This window comes from Triticum urartu, unplaced genomic scaffold (assembly GCF_003073215.2).
Source record: "Triticum urartu cultivar G1812 unplaced genomic scaffold, Tu2.1 TuUngrouped_contig_8015, whole genome shotgun sequence".
NCBI lineage: Eukaryota > Viridiplantae > Streptophyta > Magnoliopsida > Poales > Poaceae > Triticum > Triticum urartu.
In genome coordinates, this window is record NW_024118919.1 from 1 (window position 1) to 11,679 (window position 11,679).

Sequence of the window (11,679 nt, forward strand, 5' to 3'; positions counted from 1 at the left end):
GCCTTGGACAGCGCCATTTGGAGAAGTGCCTCCGGCACCAACCATCACCGGCAGGCACAAAATCTAGCATCTCGTTCCTTCCTAACGTGGATACGTACCTGGTGACATTTCCGGATCACGCTGGACTGCACTTAGATTTTTTTTTACTGCAAGCTTATGGGACGCAATGAAGGACTGTTGGCCATTGCCAAACAGGTATGATATTGCATGTACGGGTGATGAATGGTTTCTTCACTTGCTTGCTGGTCAGCAGAGCAATGTCCGGGACATGATCATTATGGTGCTCTGGAGGGTTTGGCATTTACGTAATGAAGTCATGCATGCCAAACCTATTCCACCGACGGAGGTGTCTTGTGATTATCTATGCAGCTATCTTAACTCTTTGCTATAATTAGGCTGTATGGGTGTGGAAGAGGTGATCAAAGGTAAAGCTCCAATCTTGATGGAACCAGTGATTGAAAAAACTCGGTCATCATTGCCATGCCTTCCTTGGCCGGCTCCTGCGATTATGGAAGGAGTAAGTCTCGCAATTCAACGGTTGAATCGACCAGTTCAGCTATAATTTGATTGTTTGGCAGCTTTGTCAACACTATCTAATGATTCACTGGACAGATCAGCATATGGTCATCTCTTGGCAGAAATCAAAGGTTTATTGGAGAATAGGGTGTTTGTTTGTGTTAAAGTTTCTCGTGATCAAAACAAAGTTGCACATTGCTTAGCAAATTATGGTAGATCTGGGGATAGCACTGCGTGCTGGCTTAACCAACCCCCTCCTTTTATTTCTGAACTTGTTGCTAAGGATTGTAATTCTGTGAGTTTGAAATAAAACACCCTATTTCCATCGCAAAAAAAAGGTCCGTTGTACAATACGTACTGGCTTGGCTGATGGGGCGTACGTGTACGAGGAGTAGTAGAGGAACAATCGATCGGGTCCGCGAATCAACCTGTGGTTGAGTTGGTTAGGTGGACAGTGGTATCCTCAACCCATCAAGGTTCAAATCCTGATGCTCGCATTATTCCTGGATTTATTTCAGGATTTCCGGCGATGCGCTTTCAGTGGGAGGAGACGTTCCCGTCGACGACGAGGCGCCTACGGTGACTTCGTAAATCTCAAGATGATATGGCGGCTCAGTCTCTCGGAGGTGCTCATAGGGGTAGGGTGTGCGTGTGTGCGTTCATAGGGATGAATGTATGCGCGTGTATATGAGCGCTTGTGTCTGTACTGATGCTAAAAAAAACAATCGATCGGGTCCGGCGATTTAACCCAGCGCCGAGGAGAGGTAAACAAGGAAAGGTGGGACCCACAACGGGATTTGTTAGTTATATATGACGTCAGTCCCATCCAAGCATGGATTGTATCCGGTCATCGGGTGGGCCCGACCAGCTGCCAACGGATCCGCGCGCGCTCATCACGCACGCCGCCTTCGCCCTCCCTCTCTCTCTCCTCTCTGTTGTACTACTTCCTTCCAACGTGACAACGTGTCCGTGTTACGCGGCGGCCGTGTATACAAATTAAATTAAATTGAACGTGCCCATGTACTCTATATTGTATATCGACCCATCCATGCAGCTGAAATAATTGCAGTTCGAAATAGAATGATTCTCGCAGAAAGGATTGGGTGTAATTCACTGATCATCGAATCTGATAGTACAGTTGCAGTGGAAGCCTTTAATCAACAAGAAACATACTTTGGCCCTGAGGCGGTTATCATCAGGGAGTGTAAGCAAATGGAGTTGGAATTTGCAAAGACTTCCTTTGTGCATTGTTTTCGTGAAGCGAATGAGGTAGCAGATAGCCTAGCTAGAAATTCTCTTACCAGTAGATCTTCGGGATTTTGGGATAGTTCTATCCCGGACTTTATTTCTCTTCTTTTTATAAATGACTTGTCTATTTTGTGAGGAATAAAGTCTATTCGCTGTCAAAAAAAAAAACTTAGGAGAGAAATACTCTTCTTCTAGTCGAAAACAACAGGTGATTAAACGTACGTAACCACTGCCCAAAGGCAATATAGAGTCCCTCCACCATGCATCGCACCCTCCTCCGCACATAGGTCGCCGGCCTCCTTCTCCTCCGAAAGCTCCGCCACTGGAGGTGTGCAAAGAGGTCCCGATCTACTGGTGGAAGTTGTTGTTTTCTCTGTCTTGAGGCATTAGGTACGTCTCCTTTTGTTCGTCATTTCGGCAATTCTAGTGGTGGTGACCATGGTGTTACATAATGGTTCCTTCGGCTTCTTTTTCGGTCCCGGTGATATGTGCACCATCGGATCAATCGATCAGATCAGGTGGACAAGCAGGTGTTCAGTAAGGTCTCCTTCAGCCTTTTTTCCGGCTTTGGTGATGCGTGTGCCGTCTGATCTAGACACGAAATCGGGTGGATGTTCTATGTGTGGAAACAGAGTTAGTCGTGTCTTTGTCGGGCAGGGGCTGCTTCAAAAAAAAAGAGGCCTTGTCGTTTGAAAGGGAAAAAATGGAGAGGGCTGAGATAGTTGGGCTTTCCATGACACGGTCCATCCTGGCAAAGGCCCATCAGGTGTTGAGACATAGAAAAGTTCAGTGGAAGTGCAAGTACTTCAAAGTTCAAATGAACCAAACTAGCGTGCTATAAAAAATGTGAACCAAACTAGCTCATAAAGGCATCTCCAAGGGCGTACAACAAAATGCTTCTAGATGTCTAGACTGGACTGTCCGGACACTTTTAACAATTCAATAGATACATCAAAGGTCTGTGAAGCAATCTGGGTGTCTGAATTCCTCTAAATCGATAACAAATGTAATAATGGTTTGAAAGAGTTCGGACACACTACAGATAAGCCTTGGACCCACCATAAATCCACATTTTCCTCCTCCTCCCTTCTCTCTCATCTCTTCATTGGACGAGAGGTGAACATTTTGTGCACTAGATTGGATGGCAGCCCACCTATCTTCTGTCCGCGGACACGTCCGGACTACTCTTTTTGATGTACACCGTTGGAGATGCCCTAAGTCATGCAGGTGTACTCACCCTATTTTTATTTATTTCGCATATTAGCTTTGTCTCGCGTTAAACTTTCTAAACTTTAACCAAGTTTGTAAAATAGGAATTTAACATTCACAATACCAAATCAATACCATTAGAATCAATTCAACATACTCCTTCGTACCATACTTTTTTGATTGTGAAGGTTTAGATTGGTTTTGATAAACTTGATCAAACATTATAAAATTAGACTTAGGTCAAACCTAATATATGTAGTAAATAAAACCGGAGGAGTATTTTCATTAGCGCCGGTGTGTGCAGTCACGGAGTGTGACAGGATTACACACGTCCAGTACAGACCCTCACTGAAACAGCCAAACGTATATGTCCAGTGATCAGGGCGACAAAGTGAGGACAGACTTAGCCAAGCTGATGGACGCAACGAGTGGCACTCGGCACGCAAGTTGTGTGATACGTGGAGAGCCGAGAGCCCAACACGGAACCAGGGACAGGGGGCGTGCACTCACGCGCACGCCGAGCTTGTGCTGCCTCTGTGCCACCACTGTGCGCCACTGCGAGCCTCACCGCTGCTCCGGCGGCCCGGCCTATAAAACGTGGCCCTCGCCCCCTCGCTAGCAAAGGCAAAGGTTTCTTCCACATTTCCCCTGAGCAAAGAGAAGCAAATCACAAGAAAGCGAAGCAAATCGGCGGGATGGCCGGCCAAGCTAGGGCGTTCATGTGCGTGGCGCTCGTCGTCCTCCTGCTCCTCGTCGAGGTGATCACCTGATCCATGCCCTTAGAATCTTCCAGAGCACATGCATGCTACGTACGTTTTGGTTGCCTAGCTAAACTCGGTTCCTGTTCATTTTCCTCTTCCGCAGACCACCGCCCCGAGTGGACAAGCTCACGCCGTCGGTAAGCGCACACGCATGCATGCATGGGGTTCATTTGCCAATCCAGCCGACTTGATCAATCGGTACCAGACGACTGATATGTGATATCCTTCTAACTCTTACAACTATTTGCAGATTGCGGCAGCGCGTGCTCGTACCGGTGCAGCAAGTCGAGCCGGCCGAATTTGTGCAACAGGGCGTGCAACACGTGCTGCCGGCGATGCGACTGCGTGCCGCCCGGCACCGCCGGCAACGAGGACGTCTGCCCCTGCTACGCCCACATGACCACGCACGACGGCCGCCACAAGTGCCCATGATTCAACCGCCTTCTCGACGGCCGGTCGAGGCTAATGCATACTAGATCATGGCGTCTCAGTAAATATCCCATCAAGCTAGCTACAGCCAACGATAACTAGACTACCAGTGGCACGATCGATATGATATCATGTACTCAAGCTAGTGCTGCTGCCTATGTACCTTGTGCTCATCCATCCATGATCGATCCATCGTGTAAGCATGTTTGCTATCTCGTTCTCACGCAGTGGTAATTGCCGTCAATTCACTAAAACAATTAGTGCGCATGGTATTGAATTTATACTCCAGCCAACTCATATAAAAGTCTGAACTGATGAAGAGAGGCGGACAATATATATCTACACCATTCTCCCTCACGTCTAGGCTTATTTACTCCTTAGACGTAGGATTTGTCTAGGCCGCATAATTGTTTTTTTAATACTGCGTTGATAGGGTCTGATCACAAGACCTCCTGGCTCTGATACCATATTGAATTCCTGCTTTAGTCAGTTCATTCAAAAGTCCGAACTGATGAAAAAAGACGGATGATATATTTTAACACATGTTCATATGAGCACGTGTGTATGTGTGCGTTTTCGTGCACGTGTGTCGCGATGTGCTCATAGTCCTCGTCAAGTCCTTTGAGGGTGTTGTGGACGAGTTGTTCGTCGGTGATGGGAGCGTCGACCACCATCTTCTGCTTGTGGCAGTAGTCAGTGATGGAGTAGTCACCATGCTGGAGGTTGCGGAATTCTTTGCCGAGGTACATGGCGCGTGCCTTCTGGTAGTCGCGGAAGAGGGCGATGATGCTCGTTCAAACCGATGTAGTCTCCCCTTCCATCACCAGCTCGAGGATGTCGAAGGAGATGGAGCCTTACAAGCAGCGAAGGATGATGGCGTCGAGGCGGAGCCATTCTTTGTCATTGGCTTGCGGGGCCTCCGTGTCGAGATGATCCGCGAGCTCGTACTGGGTGACACAACACGGAAGAAAGTGTGCCGCTTGCTGAAGTTTGGTGTGGTGAGGTCAAGGGCGACCGGGGTGATGGACTTGAAGTTATAGATCACTTGGACTTGAGCCTAGAGTAAGGCGAGTGGGTTGCGAGCATCGACCTTGGCATTGCCCATGTTCGAGACGTGAGATTGATGGATGCGTGAGGTGGAGGAAGGATAAGGCGACGGCTAGGACAGAGTCGACGTGAGAGACGAGGCGGAAGCAATTATGGGAAGGGATCGAATAGATACCATGAAAGTTGGGAGCATCTATATGCCAGGTGCCTGAAATTTATTTAAATTCTAGTCACTTTTATTCTATGCCCTTAAGGCATCTCCAAGACGAACATGTAAACCTCCCGCAACCGGCTCGACAACGGAGCCCATCCAACGTCGACCTGTATCAATCTGCGGTGCAGTCCGGATGCGATTTCTCCGCAAATTGGAGACAAAAATGTGGGTGGTTTGCGGTAGTCCGGACACCCGAAACGTAGGACTCCGGCGCCCCCAACCCATCAAATCCTCCCTCCCGGTCCCATTTCCTTCCACTCCGCCCCTTTCTCCTTTTGCTTTGCATCCGCACCCTCCACCTTCACTACCGCTGTTGTTCGTCTCCGGCCCGCCACAGAGGCATTGTCGGACGTCCTCAACCAGCATCTACGCACCCGCTCACTGTTCCAACGGAGCTTTCCAGCATGATGCTGTTTGTACCCAGGTACAGTCTGCCCCCTGTCGACGACCTCCATGGCGGACACCATGCCCAACAGGCGTTCGGTCAAATGCCATTGAGCTTATTTTCAAATGCTATGTCATTTTCTAGAGTACGAAGGATGGTGAGCTACTCGATCATGGAGGATGAGTTGTTGTGCGATGCGTGGTTGGCTGCATCCGTGGATTTCATAGGCAGGAGCACAGGTGAGTCCTTCTGGGGACAAGTGCATGAAAAGTTTCATGCACGAAAGCACATTATGCCCTACGACACGTATATCATTCAACCACTCAACGTGAGGTCATTGTCGTATCGCTGCACGCTATCGAGATCAATGTCATCAAGTTTTGCAACTTGGTCAGTCATCTCAAGGTAAGGTGGCCATTGCACGCGGACATGGAGTAGATGGTAAGTTTTACTTCATCTTTCTCAACTTGTTGATTCATTCATTCATTCAATGTTGGTCTACACATTATATGTAACCCGTACGCGCCACCGTGATGTACCACAGGACAGAGGGACGGCCATTTACGTGCACACACTGTTGGATGAAGCTAGAGGGGGAGTATGTATGGAACGACATGATCCGTTCATGAAAAACTTGTTGGACATCCGGGATCTAGTCGAATTAGAGACATTGTTGTACTAGACTTAATTTGCATGCTATGTATGGATGATTTGTGTTACTTTCTATCCGAACTTTGATGAATATCAGCCGCTTTTTATGAAGTTCGTCTGGTTAGTTAAAATGCAGTTTGAAATATATAAGGCTAGCATTGTATGGCGTCCTCCCGCATCCATGTCCGCAGACTGCCATCACTGTTCACGAACAGATGCGGAAGAATTTTTACGGGTTGTCGTTAGAGATGCCTTTAAATTAATATCCAATGGACAAAGTCTGCACTTCAGAGGAGCCGATAAGAGCCTTGTGAATTGTGATGGGCCCGTTTCTTGCCAGCATTGACGCACCATGCATCCATCCATCCATGTAGATGCCCGAAGAAGTGAATGAATGCAAGTTTTGCATCTCCGATGATGCTACAACATGTACGAGCCTAGGCTCATCTTACTTTGTAATTCGTGATTGTGACTTGATTAGAAATAGTTCACAAACATAGCAGGTAATTACGCATATTGATTCGTGCCATGTACAAATCTCCATCTTCTTTAGCTTTGCACAAGATAAAAATAGTAGTTTTTCTGTTGTCAACAATATATTGTATAATTACAAAAAAACTAAAATATATGTATGCACGTAATATCTATGGTCACATCCAAAGCAGGCATGGCCATATCGTACTCAAAGAATAAATAAAAAAATAAAAAGAAAGGGGGACACATTTCTTTCTAAGGAAGAAATAATTATCAAACTCAATCTAAGAAAGATAGAATCGCGAAAGCGATGCTACCTAAAAGAAAAAAATGGAAAAAACAACAACATTTGTTTTAAGAAAGAATGAATTAAGAGCATTGGTATTACCTAAAAGAAGAAAAAAAACTATGAAATGATAAAAAATGGACGAAAACAAATTCAAAATGAAAATAGCATTTACCTTTTAGTACAACTTTTGATCATGAACAAAAACATAGTTTGACACATTTATTTCTAAGGAACAATGACTTATGGGAGGGGTTTAATCCTAATAAGAATGACAAGAAATTTAAAAAGAAAATTTATATTACAACTATGCCTAACATGAACACATTACAAATACTTATCGTCAAACTCGTTTCTTATATGCGGCTATTAGAATATACTAATAAATTGCACATAAATTACACAAAACTTTACACTCTTCCATGTTTTGCAAAACAAGAGAAGAGTAGTCAAATAATAATGATTATGATTTAAGTATATTAATTAATCATGAATTACATTTAAGTCCCTAAAAAATTAAATAGTCACATGATTACAATAAACTATTATCGCCTATGCAAAGAAAATCCAAAAAAGAAATTGACTAAAGAACAAAAAAAGGTGAAACATTAGCACAAGCGAGAAAAGTAGATGCATTTTTTCACGTCGGTCACTTTTTTTTTACCAATAACAGAAGACATAGACAAAATTAACTAAAACAAAAGCTAAATATCATTTAAAATAGCTATTTTAATCTAAGTAAGATAGAATCATGAAAGTGGTGTTATCTAAAACAGAAGAAAAAAACAAAATGAAAATAAAAGAACATTTGTTCTAAGAAAGAATGAATTAAAGGCATTGGTATCACCCTAAAAGAATAAAAAATGGAGAAAGGATAAAATATGACCAAAAAAGAATTAAAAAAATGAATCCACTTAGCTTTTTGTACAAAGTTAGGTTAGGAACAAAAGCAAAGAATAACACACTTATTTATATGGAAGATTGGTTTATGGGAGTTGTTTAATCCTAAAAAAGAATGACAAAAAATAAATATTATATTATACAACCATACCTAACATGAACAAGTTACAAATAATTATTGTCACACTCTTTTCTTATATGTGGCAGTTAGAATATATTGATAAAGTGCACATAAATAACACAAAGTTGCACTCTCTCTTATTGTGCAAAACAAACATAAAATAGTGGAACTTTATAATAATTATGATTTAAGCAGATTAGCTAAAAATAAATTTCATTTTAGGTCCCTAACACAAATTAAGTAGTCACATGATTACAAAAAGCAGTCTCCGCCTAAACAGAGAAAATACAACGGTCAAACATTGACTAAGCAAAATGAAGCATTAGCACACGAGAGAAAAATTAGAAGATCTTTTTGCACCAAGTCACTTTTTTTACTAGCAAACAGAGACATATAAAAATACTAACCAAAAAGGGAATTTTATTTCAAATATAAATTTCAATGTAAGGAAGATGATCATGAAAGTGGTGTTACTTGAAAAAAAAATGGAAAATAAAAATAAAACAAAATTTATTCGAAGGAAGGATGAATTAAGGGCATTGGTATTACCCTAAAAAAGAAAGAATTAAAAAATGGCCAAAAAATTGCAAACAAAATCAATAGAAATTGTGTTGATCTGCAATATGCAAAAACAATCATATAATAGGATAACTTGCACGCATATATGTCGTGCCATACGTAGTGCTCAAACCACAAAATAACATGATTAGTCGTCTCACGACACGTCGAAACTGAATTGCATTCCGTATCATAGTGTCGCTCCCTCATTTTTCTCTCTCTTTCACTCGTGCATGCGCACACGCACTTATAGACATGCACGCACGCATGCGGCATGCGGACAGACACAGGCACAAATGTACTAGTGACAGCAACACTAGACAACACATTTTGCGCGCGCGTGAACACACGCACACAACATATACACATCCGTGCACGCATGCACACAGCACACAAAATGGTACGTACACACACCCGCACGTTTGCATGCCTCCGCTGATTAATCATTTTCTAGGGGCACTCCGCTAATTAATCTCTTTTTTTTTCCGATATAGAGCCTTTGTACGTGGAGTAGCTTCGGCCCAGTATTGCTAGCCTAGCCAGTTACATGGACAGTGGGCTGTTCCAGGCCATAGTAAAAATTGACTGAAACAGAATACATTTTCAGGTGACCGATGAATAGCAAAAGCAATGAAAGTTTGGGAATAGACGACACAATCCTGACCTTCCTATTATCTCATATACATATATAACATATACACGAGATGTACAGGGAAACAAACGCAATTACAATCCTTCTTCATAATGGCCTGATTACGCTAATTGCGACAGGCCCAAAGTATGGGAAGGGATAACAGAATATCCTTGATCGCTGCTCCGGCCGCCCGGCCTATAAAACGTGGCCCTCGCCCCCTCGCTACCAAAGCCAAGAATTCCCACATTTCCCCTGAGAAAGAGAAGCAAATCGGCAGAGAGCGAAGCAAACCAGCCGGCGGTTCCTGGCCCCTCGCGATGGCCGGCAAAGCTAGGGTGCTCATGTGCGCGGCGCTCGTCGTCCTCCTGCTCCTTGTCGAGGTGATCACCTGATCCATGGCGCTAGCCTCTTCCACAGTACATGCATGCTATATATGGTTGCCTAGCTAAACTCTGACCCTGTTCATTTTCCTCTTCCGCAGACCACCGCTCCCACTGGACAAGCTCACGCCGTCGGTAAGCACACTCGCATGCATGGGATTCATCTGCTAGTCCGGCCGAGTTGATCGATCGGCAGATATATCTACGCTTCTAACTCTTACAAATATTTGCAGATTGCGGCAGCGCGTGCTCGTACCGGTGCAGCAAGTCGAGCCGGCCGAATCTGTGCAACAGGGCGTGCAACACGTGCTGCCGGCGATGCGACTGCGTGCCGCCCGGCACCGCCGGCAACGAGGGCGTCTGCCCCTGCTACGCCAACATGACCACGCACAACGGCCGCCACAAGTGCCCGTGATCCAACCGTCATCTCATCTCCACGGTCGATCGCGACAATAAATATCACATCAAGCTAGCTACGATCAATGACTACTACTAGTAGACTGCCAGAGGCACGATCGATATGATATCATGTACTCAAACTAGCGCTTGCTACCTATATATGTACCTTGTGCTCATCCATAATATTCGTGATCGATCCATCGTATAATCATATGTTCTCTATCTTATTCTCACCCATTCGCAAAGGCCGTGAATTGCTCTACGTACTAAAAAAAGTGGTGCGTATGTTCGTGTTTGCACGTGTGTATGCGCTACATGTGCTCAAGCGTATATATGATCTACAGTTTGTCTACAAATATATAATGCAGCAACAAGAAATAAAAAAAATAGACCATAAGCAAAGTGGACGTCAGTTTAGATGTGACATAACTATGTCATAATGTCACATCTAGATGTGTCGTAGACAGACCCAATGACTACCCCTCTGTTTCATAATATACTATGTTATTACATCAAATATGCACGTCAAATCAAATGTTGTTTTTGTGGTGGTCTTTGTTTTCGATAAATCTGCATGGAGATTCCTGCTAGGTGGCAAAGTAGCAATATAGCTATGGCACGACGTACTACATACATGAACTTGTTGTCGTGCGTACGTGTACGCGCGCGGCGTTTCTGGCGACAAATTACGCGGCGGGCATGCACGGCCTACGAGGACGATGGGAGAAGCTTTTGCTTGTAGGCGGCCAAACACGGGCACCTTGTATCTTTGCTGCACGTGATAGAAAATGGCAGCACTGGCTACTGGAGCAGGGGAGCTAGCTACAGTTGCACACGGGTGCATGAACAGTCTTGGCAAAATGCCAAATTCACGCTGCATGCAAACAGGACGTTTGGCGCCTTCAAATGGGTTTACTAGGCAGAGCATTTCATGGAACTCATCATACTGTTGTGCATGCCAATGCCCATGGAAAGAATCATGCTCAACTTTGGGTAAGCTGAAAAAAGAAGAAAAAAGTATACTTTTCGTCTCTCAACTCTTCACCGAGTTTAGTTTTTGTCCCTCAACTCTAAAACCGGACAAAGTGCACCCCGAACTCTCGAAACCGGTCATTTTTCGTCCCTGCGACTGAGTCAACCCAGTTTTGACCACGTGTGAACAGTACATCTGATGAACAGTAAATTTGAAAAAAATAGCAAAAAAATCAAAAAAATCTGAAATTTTATGACATTGAATATACTCAGGTGTGCCACGTGCGTGCAAATTTTCGTCACGTTTGGAAGTTCAAGGAGCTCGCAGCAAAAAAAAATAAAAGTAAATCTACTCTGAAGTGAACAGTAAATTCAAAAAAATAAAAATAAAAAAATCTGAATTTTTTTGGTATCGAAGATGCTCGGGTGTGTAAGGTGCGTACATATTTTCGTGGTCAAATGACATCCGAGAAGGTCGTGCCAATAAAAACAAAA

At 44.1% G+C, this 11,679-nt stretch overlaps 2 protein-coding genes across 2 annotated transcripts; both read left to right on the forward strand.

The window, feature by feature from the left end:
• The first annotated feature begins 3,637 nt into the window (after positions 1-3,637).
• LOC125531755 (cypmaclein-like) lies at positions 3,638-4,348 on the forward strand. Its single transcript, XM_048696037.1, has 3 exons — positions 3,638-3,731; positions 3,838-3,871; positions 3,985-4,348. The coding sequence occupies exons 1-3, from the start codon at positions 3,669-3,671 to the stop codon at positions 4,164-4,166; spliced, it is 279 nt and encodes a 92-aa protein (XP_048551994.1). The 5' UTR covers positions 3,638-3,668; the 3' UTR covers positions 4,167-4,348.
• Positions 4,349-9,664: 5,316 nt separating this feature from the next.
• LOC125531754 (cypmaclein-like) lies at positions 9,665-10,420 on the forward strand. The gene is made up of 3 exons (XM_048696036.1): positions 9,665-9,813; positions 9,915-9,948; positions 10,047-10,420. Exons 1-3 carry the CDS (start codon positions 9,751-9,753, stop codon positions 10,226-10,228), a joined length of 279 nt encoding a protein of 92 aa, XP_048551993.1. The 5' UTR covers positions 9,665-9,750; the 3' UTR covers positions 10,229-10,420.
• Positions 10,421-11,679: the final 1,259 nt, after the last annotated feature.